Source organism: Giraffa tippelskirchi, chromosome 13, assembly GCF_054371585.1.
Source record: "Giraffa tippelskirchi isolate mGirTip1 chromosome 13, T2T-mGirTip1v1.2.pri, whole genome shotgun sequence".
NCBI classification, from domain to species: domain Eukaryota; kingdom Metazoa; phylum Chordata; class Mammalia; order Artiodactyla; family Giraffidae; genus Giraffa; species Giraffa tippelskirchi.
In genome coordinates, this window is record NC_137287.1 from 68069707 (window position 1) to 68095490 (window position 25784).

Here is a 25784-nt window from a genome sequence, read left to right on the forward strand (position 1 = left end):
GTTGTATATTTGAAAGTTGCTAAGAGAATAAATTAAGTTCTCACCACAAGGAAAAAAAAATGGTGTAAGTTTATGTGATGATGGATATTAAGTAACTAGACTTATGGTGCTGATGATTCTGCAATATATGCATATATCAAATCATTATGCTGTATTCCTGAAACCAATATTATGTTATATGGCAATTATATCTCTACTGGAACAAAACAAGGATAAATAAAAGCCACAGAGCTTAGGAATCATAGAAAGATTCAAAACTATTTCATATTCTTCTTCTAAAGCTAATCCAAGGGTACATCATCCATACTTTATTGCTTACCTATACTTACCGATCCTGCCTTTTTACTACAAGCTCTTTGACTTTTAAACTAGGCTCTTAAAAGGTCAGAACATAAACTGTATTAAAAACAGTAACAGACAAGGGAGGGAGAAAGTCTTTTAATTTTTGCAAAGTGACTCTGGTCAACTCTACCTTCTCCCATTTCTCCATCTGGCCCCCATTGCAAATTTCCATTTCTGGGCAGGGGGGCGGGCGGGCAGCGGAAGCACTGTAGCAACAAAGTTCAGATAGCCACCATAACAGAATCCCTTGATGGGGGGCAGGGAGTGTCAAATAGTGAACTTGTGGGGCCCAAAGGTATGCCGTGGAAACCCAGTCATGAGAGGTGCACTCGCTCTACTGAAAAAAGTGACCCTCCAGACCAGTTCTGAACATGCTGGAGGTTCTTGTGCTGTCATGAGGCTTGCAATGCAAGATCTTGCTGCTTGGCAACAAGCATGGTGCTCAACTTCTAAACTTCTAAACAACAAAATAAAACAGTTGGTTCCCCCATGGGCAATATAATAGCACCGGTTAACCACTTACAGTTCAAATGAAGAGGCAAAGTAATTTACAAACTGTGGGGTCTGTTCCTAGCATAGGCATGAACTCACTGATGAAGTAGTTCAGTTTTTTCTCTACTATTGCTAACAGACAGTTTCACATTTGCTTCTCATTCAATAAAGACACTTTCCATTTTAATGACAATGTACACATTTAGCTGTTTGTTTTCAGAAGCAACTCTGGGACTTGGGGTGAGGGGAATGACAGAAGAAGAAGAGGGTAAGGCAGAAATTGACCAACTATATTCAATTCATGGAGATGATTTTTATATACCAGGTATTTAAAAGCAAAGAGTTCACACTTCTATATTTAAAATGGATAAGCAACAAGGACCTACTGTAGAGCACATGGAACTCTGCTCAATGTTATGTGGCAGCCTGGATGGGAGGAGGTTTCGGGGGAGAATGGTTACAGGTATATGTAGAGCTGAGTCCCTTTGCTGTTCAGCTGAAATTATCACAGCATTATTTGTTAATCGTCTATACCCCAAAACAAAATAAAAATTTTAGAAAAAAAGTACAGAGTTCAAAATAACACATTTGTTAACACAGGGTTTCTGTGGATTGCTAGCCATAATTAGTTTTTTCCTTGCCTGCATTCCCAAGTTGGTTTCATAGAAGGCTTTATTGTAATCCCAGAGCATTGTTTTGCATTAATTTCTATGACAAGGCCCCCAAAACACATGGTGCTGAGAGCAACAAAACAGAGTTAGGGAAACAGTCATGACTTGGCACAAAGTGTGACAAGCTGTAAAAAAGGGAATGTTTCAATATCTGAAGTGGCGCTGATTTCCTATGAACAACCTTTTCTCTTCTAAACAGTATCATATTCTTTTCAAGCACATTTAGAACGCAAGTCAAGCTGTGTTTTATTTCTGATTATAATAAACACAGTCAGTTTACTGTAACAAAGACATAGTAGTGGTGATCGGTTTGAAAGCCGAAGTAAGACACCATAGGCTGGGTGGGGGGTGAGGTGGGGGAGCCTGGGGTGGGGGGTGGGTAGTCAACTGATAAAATAAAAGACCAGCCGTCTGGAAAGGTCTCTTAAAAGAACATAAAAAGGCAGTGTTTTCTTATGAGACAAACACAGAATGCCAAAATATCTGGCTGGGCTGTTTTTTGTTGTCGTTTATGGCAATTTGTAACTAAAAATAGCAAATCCTTCAAAATATTAGGCTCTCATATTTGTTTTTTTAATCTCTAAAATAAAATACAAAAATTTTGTACACTGCTATAAATTGTAATACTGTTTGTTGTATAAGACTCTTCTACATAGTAAGCATATTTATTATAATACTATTTAAATTGTTTTCTACAAAACAATCATTAAAAATGTTTATAATTATGCATGCATTTAGACTGTTGATAAAAGTGAAATAAAAAGTTCACCGCAAACAGTTAAAAATAAAGTTTATAAAACTTTCATGATCAAATTCCTGGATTCAAATTTATTAAGAAATAATGTAAATCCTCTTACCATATCTTGAACTAATGATTTTTCAACCTCAAGCTCACATAGTAATCTGTCTCTGCCATCAATTAGCTGAAAGAGAAGAATATTACATTCTGGTTAAAGATAACAAAACACCTGGGATTCCCCTTCAATGAAGTTTAGTGAAAGATTTTGATTCTAAATGTAAGAAAAATGGATCCCAATATGATCACAGCAAAAATTAAATGCCACAGATTACCGTGTAATAAAAACATACTATTATATAATTATTTCTTAACTATATAAGCAGGCAAAACACATACAGAGAATGCCAGTTTATTTATTTACAACCTTTCTAACCCTACTCCCCGCCCCCAAATGTGACATCAATGTATAATAAAGTAAGTCTGTCTATCAAAAAGGACAATATTGCTTTACCCTTTATATGAACCATTTCTCTTATTTTAGGTTTTGGTGCTGTATTTATATACATATCAAGCCATATTCATATCAGTTGAAAACAACCATCAAAGTATATACTGTAGGGCCTTTGTACCAACTTGACTTGCCTCAGTATTTTAAATGATAGTGTGTGTGCGGTATATAACACTGACAAAATTCAACCCTTCTTTCTGACATCCATTCAATTCAATTAATTCATATATTCACGTATCTAATAAACATGTATGGAACACCTTTGAGATGCCAGACATTTAGTTCGGCTGTGGAGGTACAGAAGTGAAGTAGAACAATCCCCTTCGCCAGAGCACCTACAGTATACTAGGAGAACAATGTGAAAAAATGACTGTAATATGTAAGAAAAAAGTTAATACATAAAGTCTTCAGAGTCAAACAGCCTAAAAATCCACATAACCTGGTAATCTTGTAATTATAAACAGATCGGCTCTCCCTGGTGTTAATGGCACAGAAGGGCTATTGGACAAAGGTCTTGAGGGATCTGTAGAAGTTCAACAAGTTGGACAAAGAAAAAGGCCAAGAAAACGGTAATAAAGACAGCAAAGTAACCACAGTGAAGCCTGAAGTAATGTAGGAACCGGGGAAGGTTTGGTGTTTGTGGACCCAGGGTGCATGCAGACAAGAATGGCAGGAAATGAAGGGGGACAGAAATTCAGGGTGATGTTATGGGGGGCCTCGCTCACCTCAGTTAGGAGGGGAGGGCAGACGGGTGTAATGTACAGAGCGAGAGTTGGCTCAAAAGAGAGCTCTGCTGCTTACGCTGTGCGGGTAAAGTGATTCTATGCTTCAAGTCTGTTTTCTCATCTATAAAATTTGGATAATAAAACCTACTTTGAAGAGTTCTTCTGGAAAGAATTTGAGACAGCAAATGTGAAAGGGCTTAGTGGCTCCCAGCACAAAAAAAAATCATGTAGAGCATTTTGAGACAGTCTGATGTTATGTTGAAGACAATAGGAAAGAAAGCACTGAAGGTTGTAGCATATAAGTGAGACTGGGGTATTAGATAACCACGGCAGCAGTGTGGAAGCTAGACTTGAAAGAGAAGAGAGTGGAGATAGGAAAATGAAGTAGGAATCTATACAAATGGGCAAATGATGGGGCCTCAACCAATTCTGTGACAACATTGATGCAGAGAAAAGGGACGAGAGGTAAATTTTGGAAAGAAAGTCTCCAGACCTAGTGACCAACCAGATATAAGGTACAAAGGAGAGAGTGGATGGAAATTACCCGGCAGTCCAGTGGTTAAGACTTGCCCCTCAGGTTCAAACCATGGTCAGGAAACTAGGATCCCTCCCACAAGTCACACAGAGCAGCCAAAAAAAAAAAAAAAAGAGGAAGAAGAAAGCAGAGAAGGACCCTTGATCTGTCAGTGGGTCCTCTGGGACAGATGTCAATGTCATTCATTTAAGTGGGAAACACAGCTGAGTCCAGATTTGAGGAGTAAGAAGATCAAGTTTTGACACTGACTTTGATGAACACGTAAAGATTTTTTTTCCAGCAGATATTTTTGAGGGCTCATATAAAGGTAATACGGAGAAGGCAATGGCAGCCCACTCTAGTACTCTTGCTTGGAAAATCCCATGGACGGAGGAGCCTGGTAGGCTGCAGTCCATGGATCGCACAAAGTCGGACATGACTGAGTGACTTCACTTTCACTTTTCACTTTCATGCATTGGAGAAGGAAATGGCAACCCACTCCAGTATTCTTGCCTGGAGAATCCCAGGGACGGCGGAGCCTGGTGGGCTGCCGTCTATGGGGTCGCACAGAGTCAGACATGACTGAAGTGACTTAGCAGCAGCAGCAGCATAAAGGTAATAAAGGATAAGACATAGTTCTTGACCTCAAGGATTGAGGGCAAGTTGAATCTCACTGAGAACTTTATCAACAGCAGCAGTGTGAAGAAGAGGCTAGTAGATACACAGACAAGTTTACTTTAGTTGATATTTGAAGAGTGAATGGTAATAGCTTCAGGGGTGACCAGAGTCAAGGAACATCACCCAGAATGATGGCTTGGCTATGTCTATAGGCTAGCAGGGAATGCTTAAAGGCACAAGAGAGGGAGAAAGAGGGAGAGTTTGGCTGATGAAGAAAGGTCTCAGAAGAGAAGGAAGGAGGAGATGGAGTCAGGCAAGTAAGTGGAAGGATGGGTCAGGGCAAAGAAGAAGGTCCCCTCTTCCAAGGAGAAGGAAAAGAGGTTAGGCTAAGTGACAGGGTGAGCAAGAGAGTGCAGAGGTGAAAAAACCACATGTCTACTGCATTCTCTGTGAATTAGAGAACAGCACAGAGGAATGGAACTGGGGGAAGTAGTAATGATGGGAAGAGAGGCACCGGGTGGTTAGAAAGGGTGCTGATTACAGATATAAATGACTATATATAAAATGGATAGATAACTAGGTCCTACTGAATAGCACATGAAACTATATTCCATCCACATCCTGCAATAAACCACAATGGAAAAGAATATGAAAAAGAATATATATATATATAGATGAATCACTTAGCAGTATAGCAGAAACTAACATAACAATGCAAACCAACTGTACTTGAATAAATTAATAAAATGTGTTTTTGTCAAAGGGTGCTCATTAGATCCAAGTATAAGGATGGGTAGAAGGAGGGAACAGAGTTAAAATCCCATAAACATCATGCAATGTCACCTAAAGACATGGATCTATTTGTCTCCAGTGGCAGGGTTGGGGAAAGTTGGGTCTGGGTACATGAGAGCCTCAGAAGGGGAGGTGGTGGTGATGTTGAAGATGTGAAAGGCCGAACAGCAGGTTTAGAGAAAGTAAAGGAATGAGAAATGGAAGGAAAGGAAAAGATTTTGTGTTGAGTCATTATACCTTGGTCTGAAGAGAAGTGTCATTAAGTTACCAACAGGCGTCAATTACTGGCAAACACCAAAGCCACTGGCCCCAAGCCTTCCTGCCTCCTTGGGTCTCTTATCAGTCATCACTTCTCTCTGTCGTACTTTTACCCACTCATTCTTCTTTCCACTGATGTCATTTAAAAATGCTCTAGCTTCATCTTTTAAAAAATTCCTTCCTCAACCCCACATCCCCCTCCAACCACTTTCTGACCTCTCTTTGGCCATCCACAATCAAACTTCTAGAAAGCTGCCCATGCACACTGTCTCCACGTCTGCATTCACTCCATTCCTCAGTTACTACCATGTTCCAGTAAAATGACCTCATTAATTACCAGGGTAACTGGAAAGGACCCTGATGCTGGGAAAGATTTATGGCAGGAGGAGAAGGGGACGACAGAGAATGAGATGGTTGGATGGCATCACTGACTCAATGGACATGAGTTTGAGCAAGCTCTGGGAGCTGGTGATGGACAGGAGGCCTGGCGTGCTGCAGTCCGTGGGGTTGTAAAGAGTCGGACACAACTGAGTGACTGAACTGAACTGAATTACCAGGGTCATTTTAATTGCCAAAGCTAATTGTTCAATCCTTCACTTCTAGTCTTTTGCACACCTGGCCTCTGGGAAGTGCTGGAATGGATCCTCTCTTCTTGAGCCTTTTGCTTTGTTGTTGTTGTTCAGTCACTAAGTTGTGTCCAACTCTTTGCAACCCCCATGGACTGCAGCAGGCCAGGCTTCCCTGTCCTTCACTGTCTTCCAGAGTTTGCTGAGTCTGCTCAAATTCATGTCCACTGACTCTGCCACCCTCTTCTCCTCCTGCCCTCAGTCTTTCCCAGCATCAGAGTTTTTTCCAATGAGTTGGCTCTTCGCATCAGGTGGCCAAAGTATCGGAGCTTCAGCTTCAGCATCCGTCCTTCCAATGAATATTCAGAGTTGATTTCCTTTAGGATGGACTGGTTGGATCTCCTTGCAGTCCAAGGGACTCTCAAGCCTCTTGCTTGGTTTCTGTGAAATCCACTCTCTGCTGCTCTACCACTGTTCTCATTTTCATCTGAGTGTCAGCCTTCCACTTCTCTTCCTTTATCTCTCCCACTTTCTGTCTTATCAAAGACCATAGCTTTTATGGCCTAATCATCTCTTGAATTCATCTACTCCCTTCTTCATCCCCGTGTCACTGTCTTCTTCCTGTTTCGGGACTTTCTATTAAGTTATCCTGGTTTATATAAGAAATCTTTTAATTGATGTCTCTCTGGCCCTGGATTTTCCTTTCTTCCATTAGTTCTTTCTCTGAAACATGAATCCCATCCTGCCCGTGTCCAAGGTGCCCCATTCACTCAGGAGGCAACTCACACTCCCCCCGAAATGCATAACAATCCTCAGCCATGTGCCCACTTCTAGCCACCCCTGTTCCCACACATCCTCCCACCATAATCAGTCACGTACCCTCCCTCTACACATGTTCTGGCTCTTCCCACATCTCTCCCTTTCATCCTTTCCTGGTGAACTCTAACCTTTCTTCCGAGGGTCAGCTCGGTGCCCTTCCTCTGAACTTCCGTGATCTCTTATGATCCATGCTGCCTGTGCCTCCAACTATCCCCAAAGCAACAAATGCTGCCCTGTATCCTGACACTGCCACACCCAGGATATAATCTCTGACTGCTGGTCTGTCCCCTCTCAGGAGGAAATTCGTCTTGTTGCCACAGCTGAAAAAAGATTCAGCTGTCATTCAGCTACTAAAATTTAAACATAAAAGCTACTGAATCTTAACAGTGTTTCAGTCCCATTTTCAACTCATTTTTTAATTGTATCCAGGGATGAAAGGCTTCCCAGGTGGCTCAGCAGTAAAAGAATCTGCCTGCCAATGCAGGAGACACATGAGATGCCAGTTTGATCCTCGGGTTGGGAAGATCCCCTGGAGGAGGAAATGGCGATCCACTCCAGTATTCTTGCCTAGAAAACCCCATGGACAGAGGAGGTTGGTGGGTTACAGTCCATGGAGTCACAAAGAGTCAGACACGACTGCAAGCAGAGAGAGGGCTGCAAAGAGGAACATGTAGCTTATCCAAAGGCTTCTGAGCTGCTCCCTTACACTCTTCTGGTTTCTGTTTACTCCTTCCTCACACCCCAGACTCCCCCCTCTTCCTGTACTCACACAAATCTCACCATGTGGTCTCACTAGATCCCACCTTCTGCTCCAGCCACACCAGAGTTCCTGAGTTCCACTTTACGCATTCACAATCTGTATGCAGCCTTCCACCTTCCTACACGTATGCATGCTAAGTTGCTTCAGTCGTGTCCAACTCTTTGCAACCCCATGGACTGTAGCCCATCAGGCTCCTCTGTCCATGGGATTCTCCAGGCAAGATTACTGGAGTGGGTAGCCATTACCTTCTCCAGGGGATCTTCCTGACTCAGGGATCAAACCCAGGTCTCCTACATTGCGGGCAGATTCTTTACCGTGTGAACCACCAGGGAAACCCTAAACACCTGGAATCAGTCCAAGAGAAGGAGTAGGAGATAGGTCTGGAACAATTTGTGAAGCCTTTCTAGAACCTTCCAAGTCAATTTTCAGTTCAGTCGCTCAGGCATGTCCAACTCTTAGGGACCCCATGGACTGCAGCATGCCAGGCTTCCCTGTCCATCACCAACTCCCAGACCATGCTCAAACTCATGTCCATCGAGTCAGTGATGCCATCCAGCCATCTTACCCTCTGTTGTACCCTTCTCCTCCTGCCTTCAATCTTTCCCAGCATCAGGGTCTTTTCCAGTGAGTCAGTTCATCACATCATGTGGCCAAAGTATTGGAGTTTTAGTTTCAGCATCAGTCCTTCCAATGAATATTCAGGACTGATTTCCTTTAGGATGGATTGGTTGGATGTCCTGGCAGTCCAAGAGACTCTCAAGAGTCTTCTCCAACACCACAGTTCAAAAGCATCAATTCTTCGATGCTCAGCTTTCTTTATTGTCCAACTCTCACATTCAAACATGACTACTGGAAAAACCATAGCTTTGACTAGGTGGACCTTTGTTGGCAAAGTAATGTCTCTGCTTTTTAATATGCTGTCTAGGTTGATCATAGCTTTTCTTCCAAGGAGCAAGCGTCTTTTAATTGCATGGCTGCAGTTACTATCCACAGTGATTTTGGAGCCCAAGAAAATAAATTTTCTCGCTGTTTTCATTGTTTCCCCATCTGTTTGCCATGAAGGCATCTCTTCTCTATGTACATACGTCTATTACAGCCCCATCACACTCCCCTATGGTTATCATCTCTCTCTCTCTAGACTTGATCTCTTTCACAACAAGGCCATGTGTGTGTATGTGTGTATAAAATTTCTGTATCTCAGCAGTGCCTGGCACTAAAAGGCATCTAATGAACATTGCTGAAGCGGCTTCCCTGGTGGCTCATACGGTAAAGCGTCTGCCTGCAGTGTGGGAGACCCGGGTTCGATCCCTGGGTTGGGAAAATCCCCTGGAGAAGGAAATGGCAACCCACTCCAGTACTCTTGCCTGGAAAATTCCATGGACTGAAGAGCCTGTTAGGCCACAGTCCATAGGGTCGCAAAGAGTCGGACAAGACTGAGCAACTTCACTACTGGAAACAAACCAGTAAATATTAGCTCTCACTTTGGTCAACAACTCCTGGTCTTCTTTCCAATTGACAAAGCCTTTTGACGTACATTATCTCATTCTATACACACAGTAAGCCTGTGAGACTCAGGAAGAAGGAGAATGAGAAACCAGCCCAAGTAACTATAGTATCATAAATGGAACAGAGACCCAAGGGTCTAGATTTTTCCTGCTTAAAACCAAATTATGTCTACATTCAATATCTGTGTGGAGGCCCAGTGCATATAAAGAAAAAAAGAAGAGGGACAGAATAAAAAATATGATCAAACAAACTACAGATTTGTTATAATTGTCTAGAACAAAACTGTCAAATAAAAATATGTGTCATATATATAATGGAATTTTAAACAGCTTTCTTAAAAAGGTAAAAAAACATGATATTAACTTTAATAATAAATTTTATTTATACAATAGCTATGCAAAATAGCTTAAATATATAATGCTGCTGCTAAGTCGCTTCAGTCGTGTCCGACTCTGTGCGACCCCATAGACGGCAGCCCACCAGGCTCCGCCGTCCCTGGGATTCTCCAGGTAAGAATACTGGAGTGGGTTGCCGTTTCCTTCTCCAGTGCATGAAAGGGAAAAGTGAAAGTGAAGTCGTTCAGTCGTGTCCGACTCTTAGAGACCCTATGGACTGTAGCCTACCAGGCTCCTCCGTCCATGGGATTTTCCAGGCAAGAGTACTGGAATGGGGTGCCATTGCCTTCTCTGAAATATATAATAATCAATATTAAAAATCATTAGCAAAATATTTCACATTTCTTACAGCACCTAAGTCTTTGAAATCCAGTGTGTATTTTTAACTTAGAGCACACCTCAATTTGAAGGCTAAAATTTTATGGCAGATACTTGATCTGCATTTAGATTTCATAAAATTTACAAATAAAAATGTACATTCACATGCTCAAATTATTCAAAATATACATAAAAGTTTTTCAGTAACTGAAACAAGTATCAGTATTTTATACTGAAATTTAAAAATTAAAAGTAAACATAATTTAAAATTCAGTTTCTCAGTTGCACAAGACACAGGCTTTTAATAGCCACACATGGCTAACGCTGGGCAGTGCAGCTCTAGAAAATGAAGGCAGCATTTAATCAGAATACTTGAGCTCGTACAAGGTATGACCAGCCACTCAGTGACGATGTTTCTTTCTAATTGATGCCTTAATGGTGAGACTTTTTTTTAATTTCCTTGAACTCCTCCCAGAGAAGAGTAGGCTTGTCTGACTCATCTTTACCAGTGACAGCACAGACTGAGAAACTGGAGAAATATTTACATAAAAGTTGATGCCAAGAAGGTTAAACTTCCATTATCTCTGTAAGAATGACACTTGTACCCTCACCATTGAAAACAGGCTCAAGCACCAGAAAATGACTTCATGTTGTAAAAACCTGTGATGGATTCAGTGATCATAGGAAATATCTCCCAACTCAGACCCATCACAGTATGCATTTCTTTAGAAAATAGTTCTTGGGAGTTCCCTGGCAGCCCAGTGATTAAGACTCCACACTGCCAATACAGGGCACTCAGATTCGAACCCTGGTAGGGGAACTAAGATATCCGATACCGTGTGGCCAAAAAATAAACAACAGTTCTTGGAATTAATTTTACCTAAGACCTAAGAATAGGACTTCCCTAGTGGTTCAGTGGTTAAGACTCCACCCTTGCACTGCAGTGGTGTGAGTTTAATCCTTGGTCTGAGAACTAAGATTCTGTATGTGCACAGAACCACCAAAAGTAAATAAGTACATAAATAAAATTTAAAAAAAATTTTTTAATGAAAAATAAGACCTAAAAATACCAGAAGTGCAAAATCTAGGTTGAAATCTGAATCTTAAGCTTTATGAGCTCTGGATATGAGGCCAGCATGACTGAGGAACTCAATTTTTAAAAATTTTTATCTAACTTTAATTTTCATTTAAATATTGATACTCGATTCAGTTTGTGGAAAACTTTATTTAGAATACTTCGAGGATGTAAATTCACATTTTTATCTGTAAATTTTATGAACTCTAGATACATTCTTATTCTATGAAATCACTCAAAGGATATTTTTAAGTGTACCAGTGCTTAGCACTGGAAAAAGATCAGAGACCAGTGCTGTCTTTGGGTTATAGGGCCTTTGGCAGTGCAGACTGACCATCACAGAAGAGGGTTTTGAGAGCTGAGAAAGCTGAAAGCAGGAGCCCCTGACTTGGGTGTGGAGGACAGGAATTGCCATGGTTCTGCAACATTGGATGCCCCAGGAAATCTTGATCTTTATGATATAAAAGCATTCCCTGCTCTAAATACAGATTTTCTGCAAAATACAAACCCAGTTCATTCACATACAGAGAAATGAAGATAAAACAAACAACTGATATGAAAATAGGCTGCCCATTCCTAATAATATCATTTTTCCACAAGCATATCTTTGGACTCCCTGTGTCATATGATTTTTCAATTCCTAACAGTCAACAAGGTAGACACTCAGTTATGCCAAATGAAAGAAAACATGAGTTCATTTTCAAGATGGAATCTTTTCTTATTACTAGAGAAATAATCTCAAACAACACTAAATACAGGAATCGACTTTTCTCGACATCACAAGACAAGGGGGGGCATAGTGTTATTTCATTAATTATGGGGATATTTCCATTGAAAAGAGTCATTCATCAATGTAAAAAAGTTACAGTACCTTTTGAATAGTTTTATGATCCTTTTCTGCCATCTCTTTCAGACTTATAATTTCATCTTCTGTAAACAAAAGGAGAGAGAGGCCAACCATGAAATTACAAGCTTATGGCCCTGTATTCAATCTGCCTGCTTCAGGGAAGGCTATACACCGCTGGCAGGCATGGTGGACGCAAGTCCTAGCAGGACTATGACCTTCACAACTGCCCTTGACATTCACAGCCTTCTTCCTGCTGTTCAGACGGCTGGTCAGATAGGGATTAAGAACTAAGTTCAAGATCCAAGTGTGGCTGAAGGCTGAAAGCTTTTCATTGAGTCTAGCAAGGGACATTTTTGCTGTTAGTCACAGCCAATACAAACTGCTTTAGCAGGTGGCACTTTATGGACTGAGTAAGAACTACCAAAACCTGAAGACGCATTATTACACCACATCAGGAGAGAAATGAAACTACACTGGCGTGGTATAACTTACATCCAAGAAACATTGCCCCATATCTGATTTTATCAATGTTTCACTACAAACTTCATATTGCCTACTCAAGGGCAAAACTGTGTAACTAACATAAATGCAATGATAGCAGTGCCTGTAAATGCTTTAAAGCAATTCAACTTCGGTGATGTAAATGCAGTGTTTACCAATATTTATGGTACGTAAGAAGGGGGTATAGGGTCAACAAATGGAAATTTGTACTTAAAATTTGTGCCAAAAATTGAAGAGAAAGTAGTAAGTAGGAGCATATTTTCCTGAAGGGCCAATTCTTCACAAAGCACACCTCAATATATATGCTCAAATATTAAAATGTTATAAATTTTAGGTTTTAGATTAAGCACATGAAATTTGGGTTTAATATTTCTAATATTTCTAAGTGATACTGAGCACTGATGAGCACATTTTTCAAAGGCCAGTGCTTGGATTTAAAAACAACCACCCTGAGTTAAAAAGGCATGGCTAGGGGAGTATGACCAATTACTGTCCCAAGAAAAGAATGAAAATTAAAAGTGGCTAACAAGCTGACATTTTAAATGTAAATATGGTTTGGTAACAAACACATGTTTGAAAAAGACAAGCATGGCCATGAATTTTATAAAAGTGCCCAGTGTATAGAGTTTTCTCAAAAATGACTCTAAAATGTTACCTAATACTGAATTTTCTTTTACATTGAGCTGGATTTCTTCTTCGAGTTCTGAAATGACTTGAAGCAGCCTCTCATTTTCCGTTTTGAACTCCAAATTTTCCTTTTCTAGAGCTGTTCTCAGAGGGCTGCTCTCTTTGATAAAAGAATCCTAAAAGAGGGAGAATTCCATATTTCTAAGCAGGGAGCCAAGGATTTAAATATGCAAGACGAGACAATACAGATACAGAAGAGCTATCATATAATTTTCTGAATTCTATTACACACTTATAATATGAATAGTAAAAAGGGAAGGAGAGTAAAATAGAGCTTGCTGGAAGAAAGGCTGCAGTACCTTCTGTACAAAGACCACAGCACATGGGGACAGTTTATTGACAGGAATAATGCATATCATACTGTTTGTGTGCCCTCATCATTCAGGTCAATTCATTATGGAGGCTGTGTCCGGGGAGGCAGCTGGGGCCCCTCCACCCACACTTCCCTCTGTGTGTGTGTCTGAAGTGCTGTCCGCCCGTAACCAGGCAGGCTGGGGAGACCGTGGACGGGCAGCAGTGCCGGGGGAAGGGGGTGCGGGCGGGGGGCGGGGGGCAGAGTGCAGAGCTAAGGAGGGGGGGCTTGTTGCCTTTGTGGCATTTCCCAGTGTCAGCGCTGCCAGTGTCAAGAGGAGCACACCACATGTCAAAGTGGTGACGTTTTCAGGCTGGGAGCCGCATGGAGCCCATCAGGCACACGGATATCCACACAGTTGGGTTTTCTGCTTGGTGGAGGAGCCACCCAGAGGCAATTCATATTCTGAACATTAACGTGGCTTTGCATGCCTGTCACACTGGGACTGTGCAGGCGTTGAATGCTATTGAAGACTTCGGTTTAAATCTCTATGCAAACAGTGATTACCTTGTAAGAAGGTTTCAGGATAACTTACAACAAAAGACTTTAAAGTTATAGTTTTAGTAAAGCAAACTCATTTACATTTTTATTATGTGCGTCTTTTGTTTAAATCTTGCCATGTCCATTACGGGAGACGCTTTTTCTTACGCAATAGAAGCTTATTGGGACAGCTACTCTTCTTTTCTTCTTCTCGTCTGTTTCAAAGCTATTGAAAATATCTGACTATACTTGCTTATGGCTGTATAGATTTTACTTGCTGTACTTCTTTTTCAAATTAAGATGCAATGAGTTGGAGAAGCTGATGCAGAACTTTATATTTCACGATGGTAAAATATTAAACTGGTTATGCAATCTCAAAATAGTAAAGAACATGCTTGAAAGTCATTGTATTATTACATTAAAAGAGAAGTGTCTATATGCCTTTGTTCAAAATTAATATGGACACAAGAAATACTTTTAAGCTTTAATTTTCAGATGAATTATAAGCTATTCTTTTAGTAGCAATCCCATGATTGCAAATACATAAGAATAAAATCTCCTCTCAAAAACAAAAGTCATCTCCCCAAAAGTCATTCCTCCCAATATAACTAGTGTCCTTTTGAAAGTATACTTTTATTTAACTTTAGAGATAACTGAAAGTAAATTATTAAAAAAAGGTTTCCTCTGTGGTCATAATGGTTCAAAAGAAAAATATGTAGCTATCATGTTTTATAGTACATGAATAAACCCTTGAAAAACAACAAGGGACTTTTTAATGAAGTCAGTTATATCAGACTGATATTTATAATGTTTATAATGATGATGTTAAATTTTGCACTAAGCCCAATTGTGAATCTTCATGATTTTGATTCACCATTCCACTTAAAATTATTTTAGCCCAATTCATTCTTAAATGAGAACTAACTAATTTAAAAACTAATAGCACTGTTTTCTTAATAAGAAAGAATCCCGGTCATTATTTTCTTGTCCCACATGGTTCAACTTGAGAACATCAAAAGAATGAATTTCTAGACTGAAAAAGCTTTTAAAAAAGCAAACAGCGTTTGCCTTAATTGGCTTAAACGTACATTTCCTAACGGTGGCAGAAAATGAACATCCATTGTGGATTACGTGAGCATCCATTATAATAAATGAAACGAGAACTATTTGAATAATCAGATGAAGTGTAAAATTTACAAGGGTTGGCAGCTAGCACCTAAATGGTTTTTCTAAAAATCTCTAGAAAAGCAGGAAATAAGGCGACACTTTCAACTCAAGGGTTTCCCCCCTCCCACAAGTCCATGGACAGCCCCAGTCCCTGAGATGTTAACCTTTAGCTCTGTCCCCACCATCTGTCAGCTGCAGGAACTGCAAGTAATTAACTATTCAGATTCCCACAGCAATGAGGACACTCATTAGCAAAATGAACAAAGGGATAGTTCTGGGCGGCTACGGTCATCTGTTACACTCTGAGTGGCAGGTTTTGTGGTGGTGTTTCTTCTACCATCTGCCCACACCACTAGCTTGGGCTCACTGAAACCACGAGACTTCTTTAAAACAAGCTGCGTTAATAAACTGAAGTTAAGAAGGATGGAGATCATTAAAAGGTGGTTAACTAGTTAAAGCTATTTAAAGCTACATTATTGCCCAAGACAGCCTGCAGTGTGATCCATGGTCACTCTGGGATTTAAAATTTATAAAGGAACGTGTCAATTTAGAGTTCTTCTATCATGCAGTGGACACTAGGACTTCAAGTGCCGGCTCACATGCTATTTCTCTTGTGAACAGCCACAGGATGTGCAGTATCCCTGTCCAAGGCCTCAGAATCCCAAACAGTAGTGAAAGAACCATTTCTGGAAATGGGTGTTCTCCAGAGCCTCACTACTCCAAATGTGGTCCAAGAACCAGGAGCCTCGGCATCACCTGGGAGCTTTTTGAAAATGCAGAATCTCCGGCCCCAACTAGACCTGTCTGAATCTATGTCTTAACAGGAGCTGCAGGTGACCCGTACACACAAAAAGTCAAAAAAGCCTGAGAAGCACTGTTTGGGTCACCGCAGGTGCCTTCCCAGCAGTCTCCCTTTTGCCACATTGGCGTCTCACTTCTGCAGGCTCCGCGTACAGTGCTTGGACATCTCAATTTGATGCTGGGAGTGGGGGGGGAGGGTAGGGGTTTCTGCTGCCCATGCTGTGTGACAGTCACAGAGACGAGCAGGTGCTTTCCCAGTGAGTGACAGCCAAGAAAGCGGCCCACTGGGGCAGTGCAGCCCTGCAGAGCTGCCGCTCTTGAATGACGGCTCTGTTTCAAAACTGTAAGCAACAAACAGTCATGTTTACCTATTGGTGGTGGCAGGGGTGGGTGGGCGTGGTGGTTGCATAGCTCATCCATGTTGGGGTAAGAAAGAAAAATGAAATCTTTTAGAAACAACTCTAACTGCAACTGAAGCACACAGGCGTGTGCGTGGGTACACAGACACACAGGCACACTACCCTGACCAGCTAGTTCCTTCAGCAGTTCTTGAGTGGATTTATCAGCATATAGCGTGGCAACCTGAAAACTATAGCAGAGTACCATTAACTCATTCAGGGGGTTCACAGAGCCTGAAAAGACACTCAGCCCTTGAGTGTGTTTGTGTGTGTTAGTCACTCAGGCATGTCCAACTCTTTTCGACCCCGTGAACTGTAGCCTGCCGGGCTCCTCCATCCATGGGATTTTCCAGGCAAGAATATTGGAGTGGATTGCAATTTCCTTCTCCAGGGGATCTTCCCAACCCAGAGACTGAACTTGGGTTTTCCACATTGCAGGCAGATTCTTTACCATCTGAGACACCAAGTGAAGCCCTCTCGGGGAAAATTCAACATTAAGGATGTTCTAACCTGGAGAGATAAGGCTTCTGTAACTTGACAACATTCCTTTTTCTGATTTCCATCTGGTCATAAATAAAAGCTAAGCTAGAGGTTTACTAAATCTTCCTTTTCCTGTCGTTCTTAGATTTTACTCTAAAACAATCTGAAGAGAGATTATGACTAGCAACGATGAAGTAATTCATGTGATCAGACTATGAGGAAGAACAAACTAGAGTGTTCCCTTATTGTTAATTCAATTTTCTTATTTCAAGTTGTTTTTGTGAGTTATTTCGACTGCTGCTTTGAGAATTTCTAATTGTTTCTCCAAATTTGGTTTTCCAAATCTCATTTCAGATACTTGCTGTATTGAGCTTTTTATACCGCTAGAGGGAGGAGTCGCATTAGATGAAATTTCAAATTTCAAATTTAGAGCTTTCCTGGTGGCTCAGACGGTAAAGAATCCACCTGCAATGCGGGAGACCTGGGTCCGATCCCTGGGTCAGGAAGATCCCTTGGAGAAGGAAATGGCAACGCAATCTAGTATTCTTGCCTGGAAAATCCCATGGATGGAGGAGCCTGGCAGGCTACAATCTATGGGGTTGCAAAGAGTCGGACATGACTAAGTGACTTCACTTCACCTAGAACTTGAGTGGCATGGAGTTCTAGGAAAGCTAGTTCTTACAAGATTTTTTTAAAAAGGAATTTCAGATTTTCTTTCAATATAACCTGCTTTTGCAGTGTTCATGTCCATCCTACCAAAAGGTACACTAGCCCTGCTCTGCACTGCCCTAGCATGGTGTTTCACTAGGGCCCTCTGGTGCTGGGGGAAATGTATACACTCAGTTAATCGGGAGTCTCATCTTCCTCAAATCTTAAGTTGTTTACAGCAATACTGATGTGGTGTCCATGGAGACAAATTACAGTGAAACAACCAAGGTATTCTGCTGGAGAAGACTCTTGAGAGTCCCTTGGACAGCAGAGAGATCAAACCAGTCAATCTTAAAGGAAATCAACTCTGAATATTCCATGGGAGGACTGATGCTGAAGGTGAAGCTCCAATATTTTGGCCACATGATACGAAGAGCCGACTTACTGGAAAAGACCCTGATGCTGGGAAAGACTGAGGGCGGAAGAAGAAGGGGGTGACAGAGGATGAGATAGTTGGATGGCATCACTGACTCAATGAACATGAGTCTGAGTAAACTCTGGGAGACAGTGAAGGATAGGCATGCTGCAGTCCATGGGGTCACAAAGAGCTGGACACGACTGAGCGACTGAACAACAACCACCACCAAGGTCTTCAGAATGCCGCCAGATGCAGAGACCACCTGCTTACTTATACAAGAGCAGGGGTGGACCCTCCCACTTCCTGTGGTCCTCACCAAGCCCCGCCCACCTCGTTTTGTTCTTTACCCAGGATGTCCAGACAGACCAGTTAACAGGCTGAGGACAATTGGAGGTGTAAACACACCAAGAAAGACCTCGTGTTGGAAGCTCAATTACAGAACTGGGATATTTTCAACAGTGCATTTCATGGAATGTAAACCAGATGGTAATAAGGACTTGAGTATTTCCCCATCATGATAACTAGAATTTATATGCATGCCTTTCTTCAAAGAACTCACAGCGATTCATGTTCACCACAACCAATCCTCCTCATAACACTGTTGGCTAGGCAGAGATCACTTTTCATTTCACAAGTGGGAAATAATTGGACCAAAATTGCCTTGCTAATCAATGCTGGATATCGTTAGTCAAGGGCAGGAGTAAAAGCCAAAACTATTACAACTTTTCTATTAAATTTTCTACTAATAATTCTATTAAATTATTTTCTCCAAAAAACTAAGAGTAAATGTAGACCCAAGATAAGAAAAGTAAATGCAAAAATTGGATGTGTCTCTTCCTCCAAGGCGATCAGAATATGTAAAAAGAAATAATATTCAATTATATTAGATCTATGATAAGAATACTTAATACTAAATTGCTTAGAAGATGCTCTGGTTTTTTTAGAACATAGAGAATTCTTTTTTGTTTGTTTGTTTTTTGTTGTTGTTTTTGTAGAACAGAGAATTCTAATAGATTAAACAAAGTATTCTTTCCCCAGTTAGTAAACAAAATCCTTTAGAATGGTGCAAGTTCAATTCCTTATCTTTTCCAACTTTGGGGGTTTTAAGTAAGAATACTAGTGTGGGACTTAGATAAACCAAGGACTGCACTTAAATAGCCCAGCAACCTGGAAGTGTTTCTTCCTAGCATTCACATTTTGATGTATTACTTCTCAGAGTTTTCCTATATATATATATATATATATATATATATATATTATATACACATGAGTCAATATTTATGTGTATCTACACAGGGATCACTATACACTTAGTGATGTACACTTAGTGATGTACACTTAGTGACCAGAGCTTCCCTGATAGCTCAGGTAAAGAATCCGCCTGCAATGCAGGAGAACCTGGTTCGATTCCTGGGTCGGGAAGATCCTCTGGAGAAGGGATGGGCTACACACTCCAGTATTCTTGGGCTTCCCTCGTGGCTCAGCTGGTAAAGAATCTGCCTGGAATGCGAGAGACCTGGGTTTGACCCCTGGGTTGGGACGATCCCCTGGAGAAGGGAAAGGCTACCCATTCTAGTATTCTGGTCTAGAGAATCCCATGGACTATATAGTCCAAGGGGTTGCAAAGAGTCACACACGACTGAGCAAGTTTCACTTTCATACACAGGGATCACTATACACTTAATTATAATTATAATAATTACATATGTTATATTGATTATATATATACTGTAATACCATAATCTATTATAATAATATAATGTACATATAATAAATATATAAGTTATGTAAGAGTGTATGTATTGGGTTGGCCAAAATGTTAATTTGGGTTTTCTGTAACATCCTATGGAAAAACCCAAACATTTTTTGGCCAACCCAATATGTGTGTGTGTGTGTACATATATATATGTATATTGCAACCTTTAATTCTTACTCTATACAGAGGAAAAAGCTACCCCTCCTTATGTGGGACTTTGGATTCAGATGGACCTTGGTTTTCATGCCGCATCAGCATTTACCAGCTGCGTGCTATGGGTAAGTCTCTTGTTTCCTCATCGGTAAACTGAGCTATGAGGTGAGGAAGTACCCCTGCCAGTTGACACTCAGCAGGTTGTGATTCTCTGGCCTCTTTGATCACCTCTCCTACTCCAACAATCCATTTCTTGCTCTTAGAACCTAATATAAAAACCCCTCTATGCTATTTGAGTTGATTTGAGATGAAAATAAACTTGTGTTCAGGAGCCACAATTTCCAGATCCTTCTCATTCATCTCCTCAACGGGTAGAGCTCTCCTTTCTGCTTTCTCTCTCTCCCCACTTTTGTTCTCTTCATCATTGGAGCAGGAAAGCAGCTCCTGGCTCCCACTACAACAGGGAGAACAGGGCAAAACTCCTCTGAGAATTTTCCTTCTTGACATTTCTATGGAAGGTCATACCTATTACCAGAGGTTTCTTGGAAGCCTCTGACTTGAGATTGTTTTGTGTCTTTCAGATTAACTGGACTGAAAAAAAAAGGTGGGACTCTCTGTATTAGAACAAAAATGTATTTACATGCTTTTCTAGGGTGGGACATAGGTTATTTTATTTCCCTTACAAATAAAAATCGAGAACAACTATACTGCTCCTATTTATAATTATTATGGGTTTTCTAGACTATGTTATTGAGCAAAAAAAAGGGTTGAACTGTCTTATTTTGTGAAGAAGATACCCAAGATACATCCACTGTAGTCCCTTTATTCCAAACTCAAGCTTTCAGACAGCCGTAACTTCATTTACATATATTAACATAAATTATTCTTTGCTGTGAAACTTACAACTTTTTGAAATCCATATTCTTCACGTTGTTCTATTTCTTCTCTTAATTCCTTAATGACTTCTTCTTTCTCCTTCAGTCTTTTTAACAAAATGTTCATTTTGACAGTCATTGCATCATGCAGGGATGTCTTCTCTTCTTCTACATCAAAGTATTGCTGGGGGGAGAAAGATACCAGTCAGATACTATGCGAGCACCAGCAGAAACCATTTCATGTTTTATTTAAGCTCCTATCTTGTAAAGTTGTTTTATTTTTGCAACTTGCATGCAAGTTTTAGTAAATTATGATATTTATATTGACCAATACACTAAAAGTGTCAATGGCATTACAGCACACTATTATCCTACAAGAGACAAAGCACAATGTCTTACACTGACTGTATCAGTCTGCCAGTAATTACAATAGTAAGCCTTAGCAGTAAATCTACATCATGACTGTGAATGTCCTACTTCAATCTTTCTCTAGAAAAGAACCTAGCAAAAATTTTGACTATGTGAAACAAAAAAGAAATGTACTTTAATGGTGCAACTAATTTCCTCAATGGTTTGGAATGGAGAGGTGGAAAAAAAGAAGAACCATTTCTTGAACCTATTTTAAGCATTGAGGTGCTAGCCTATTCACAGTCAGTACTCTGAAGAATTCTGTCACAAAATCAAAGCAAGGAAAATGCTATAAAATGGATGCTGCTATTTACTTCCAATATATAAAAATCTCATTTTCAACACAGACACGTAAAAGCATTTTGTACATTTTGGACTCTTTTGGGAATTATGGAAGAATTTTTTATTTTCATCATCTGTTACTAATATATTTGGACACATGGACTTACAATAAATATAGTAAAAATCATATCTGCTAATATACGTAATATTGTATTTAAAAGAGTTAAATTTAAAAACTAAAATTGTTCTAATATTATATAATGAATACTGGCAGACTGAGAAGAATAATATTATATCTGGGTGGCATTTAAGAGTCAAGCTAGGGCATCCCTAGTGGCTCAGTGGTAAAGAATCTGCCTGTCAATGCAGGAGACACAGGTTCTATCTCTGGTCTGGGACAATCCCACATGCTGCGAAGCAACTGAGCTGGGTTCTGGAGTCCAGGAGTCACAACTACTGAGCCTGTGTGCCACAACTAATGAAGCCCACACACCCGAGAGCCCACGTTGCACAACAGGAGAAGGCACTGCTGTGAAAAGCCCGCACACCACAACTAGAGTAGCCCCTGCTCGCCAAAACTAGAGAAAAGCCTGCACAGCAGTGAAGACCCAGCACACTCAAAAATAAATGAATTTTTTAAAAAAGAGTGTAGCTAAGGACATAACACGGACAGTCTATACCACGCTAATGAAAAAAATCAGTAAATGAACACGCAGTAGAGTTTGAAAGAGTGAAAATAGAACAACCATATGACAATATTAGGTTTTTAATTGGGTGATTCTAGAGAACAGTATTGAGTATGTAGATCTATTCTTCACATCTATTCTGTTTTATGTCTCCAGCTTAAATGCTCCGCAGAGGTTAAGACACTTATCCCACTGGTGCCCTAAGTGTTAGTTCCTGGGCATCTCAAATTCAACAGGTCCAAATAGAGGTCTCCATCTTCACACTCCCCCTCTCTGCCTCTCCCATTAACAGCAGCCCAAGCCAGAAATCCATTTTCTGTCATTTTAAGCACCTTCTATTCCCTCACTAACTCACCAAATCTGTTCAACACACCTCTAAGTCACTCCCGAACCTACCCTCTCCTTCCCTGGTCCACCACCTTGATGTTACCACCAAAATTTGGGCCTGCCAATCTACTGACACTGGGCTTCCCTTGTGGCTCAAATGGTGATAAAGAATCTGCCTGCAATTCTTTAGGAGACCTGGGTTCGATCCCTGGTCAGGAAGATCCCCTGGAGCAGGGCATGGCAACCCACTCCAGTATTCTTGTCTGGAGAATCCCATGGACAGAGGAGCCTGGAGTGCTACAGTCCATGGGGTTGCAAAGAGTTGGACATGACTGAAGCGACTCAGCACACACAATCTGCTGACACCAGGTTGTGGTAAAGAAAGGATCACTGTTTATTATTAAGTGCCAAGCAAGGAGTCTGGCACAGCTAATGCTCAAAAGCCTGAACTTCCCAGTGGGTTTCAACAGTTTTTTTAAAAAAGTTATTGATTTGACAATGCTGTGCGCAGTTTGTGGGCTCTTAGTTCCCCAACCTGGGACTGAACCCTGGCCCCTAGCAGTGAAAGCAGAGAGCCCTAACCACTGGACTGCCAGGGAATTCCCCAGCAAGGTATTTTTAAAGCCCAGGTGAGGGAGGGGAGCCCCAGGGTGTGTGATCAGCTTGTGCAAAATTCTCAGATTGGTTGATGGTGAGGTAACTGGGCAGTGTCACGGGGATTAACATTATTAATTCTTAGGATCCAGGAGGCCAGCAGACTATGCGCTCGTGGTCATCAAGTAGTTAACAGCTTCCATTTGGTGAAGGTTTTAACATCTGTTTAACAGCTGAGGAAATATGCATCAGATATTGTTATCTGGGTGCTTCAGAGATGAGCTGCAGCAGAGGACAGGGGGGAGGAGGTCTGTTCCAAAAAGGCCCCATAGGGTCCCGTTTCGTTATAGTCGGACTCTTTGCCTTGTTCACTTGCACTGTTGTACTAGGTCTTAACTCACCTCCCTCATTTTTTTTTAATACCTATCTAATTTTTTAAAATTAATTTTTATTGGAGTGTAGTTGCTTTACAATGTTGTGTTAGTTTCTGCTGTACAGCAAAGTGAATTAGCTATACGAATACATATATCCCCTCTTTTTTTGGATTTCCTTCTCATTTAGGTCACCATGGGCTTCCCTTGTGGTGCAGCCGGTAAAAATCCGCCTGCAATGCGGGAGACCTGGGTTCGATCCCTGCGTTGCGAAGATCCCCTGGAGAAGGGAAAGGCTACCCACTCCAGTATTCTGGCCTGGAGAATGCCACTCACTGTGTGGTCTATGGGGTCGCAAAGAGTCAGACACGACTGAGTGACTTTCACTTAGGTTACCACAGAGCACTGAGATGAATTGGGAGATTGAGATTGACATATATACATTAGTGATATATGCACAAAACAGATAACTAATGAGAATCTACTGTATAGCACACGGACTTCCCTGACTCTTCTTTTGTCCTCTCCAACCAATCTGCACCGTGTGACTGAACTGATCTTTCTAAAATGCAGTTCTCCTTGTCCTCACAGGCTGAAGTCTAACTCCCTTAGCATGATAGACAAAATAGCATCCCTGACTTGTGCTGGCCTTCTCTCCCCTTCCCTGTGGGACCACAGGTCTCCACACATTTGGAATTTCTAGGCCACCTATTAAGCTCTTACTTGTCAATCTCCTGAATGGCATTAGCATAGGTTGGCTTGGGTCTGCAGATGAATCTGCCACTTAGTAGTAGCTTTGTTGCCTTGAACAAGTTTCTTAAGTTCTCTGGGTTTGTTTTACCATCTGTAAAATGGGAAATGTTGAATTTAATTTACTAGTAATTTGTTGAGGATTTTTGCATCTGTGTTCATCAGGCATATTCGCCTCTGTGTGTATGTGCGTGTGTGTGTGTGTGTGTGTGTGTGTGTGCGCACACACGCGCATGCGCTCAGTTGCTTCAGATGTGTCCCACTCTTTGTGACCCATGGACTATAGCTGCTCTGTCCACGGGATTCTGTCCAGACAAGAATACTGGAATGGGTTGCCAAGTCCTCCTCCAGGGGATGTTCCAAATCCACGGATCAAACCCTGGTCTACCACACTGAAGGCAGATTCTTTACTGTCTGAGCCACCAGGGCATGTGATGTGACTGTGAATTACGACTCTTTGAGATCCCATGTACTATAGCCCATCAGGCTCCTCCTCTGTCCATGGAATTTTCCATGCAAGAATACTGGAATGGGTTGCTATTTCCCTCTCCAGGGTATCTTCCCAACCCAGGGATCAAACCCACATCTCTTGGGTCTCTTGCACTGGCAGGCGAGTTCTTTACCACTGTGCCACCTGGGAAGCCCTAACAAAGATGCTTCTGATAAACTGGCTGAGTCATCTCCTTGATTAAATGACAAAAACCACTGGGAGCTCATTTAAAATCCCACCATGGGACTTCCCTTGTGGTCCAGTGGTTAAGAATCTGCTTGCCGTGTAGGAGGTGTGGGTTCAATCCCTGGTTTGGGAATGAGGGTTCCATATGCCTTGGGGCAACTGAGCCTGCGTACTACAACTACCGAAGCCCACGTGCTCTGAACCCCAGGAGCAGCAAATGGAGCCGATGTGTGCCACAACTAAAGATTCCAATGTCCTGCAAAGAAAGATTCTGCAAGTCACAACAAAAACCAGACACAGCCAAATAAATAAATATTCAAAAAAAAAAATTCCACCAGGGGCTTCCCTAGTAGCTCAGTGGTAAAGAATTTGCCTGCTGGGCTTTCCTGGTGGTTCAGTGGTAGGGAGTCCACCTGCCAGTGCAGGACACATGGGTTCAATCCCTGATCCAGGAATATCCCACATGTCGAGGGGCAACTAAGCCCATGCACCACAGCTACTGGAGCCTGTGTGCCCTGGAGCCTGTGCTCCACAACAAGAGAAACCACCTCTATGAGAAGCTTGCGTATCACAACCAGAGAGTAGCCCCCACCTGCCCAAACTAAAGTCTGAGCAGCAACAAAGATCCAGTACAGCCAAAAATAAAAATAAATTAAAAAATTTAAAAATCCCATCAGAAACTGTGCTGTGATGCTGTACGCACTTGGCATCGCTGGGGCCAACCTGCCTCTAGGATGTGTTCAAGCCCTCTGGACTTCAGGGTGGGAGTGGGGCTGGGGTGAAGCGAGGGAGGGCACAGTTCTTTAACAGAACAGAAAGGTTCACTTTTGACATTTCATACAGTAATTGTAAGGCCCAGACACACTGGATTCATTTCTCTTCATCTCCAGGAATGTTTCTGATGTTTTATGAGTATTGAATGAGCTGGGCTCAAAAGAGGTAAGCAGAAAGCAGTTGTTGTTTTTTTCACCACTCCTTCAAATCTGATATCCTGTCCTATTTCAACCTCTTAGAAGAACTCTCTGTAAA

The 25784-nt window shown here is 41.3% G+C and overlaps 1 protein-coding gene across 1 annotated transcript in view; it reads right to left on the reverse strand.

The window, feature by feature from the left end:
- C13H10orf67 (chromosome 13 C10orf67 homolog) overlaps positions 1 to 25784 on the reverse strand; it is a 96902-nt gene that overhangs the window by 41646 nt on the left and 29472 nt on the right. Inside the window, exons 5-8 of the mRNA XM_081556780.1 lie at positions 20690 to 20845; positions 13102 to 13249; positions 11970 to 12028; positions 2363 to 2428 (exon numbers count right to left, since the gene is read on the reverse strand). Of these exons, the coding sequence (XP_081412906.1) occupies positions 2363 to 2428; positions 11970 to 12028; positions 13102 to 13249; positions 20690 to 20845 (429 nt within the window). The remainder of the gene's footprint in view (positions 1 to 2362; positions 2429 to 11969; positions 12029 to 13101; positions 13250 to 20689; positions 20846 to 25784) is intronic.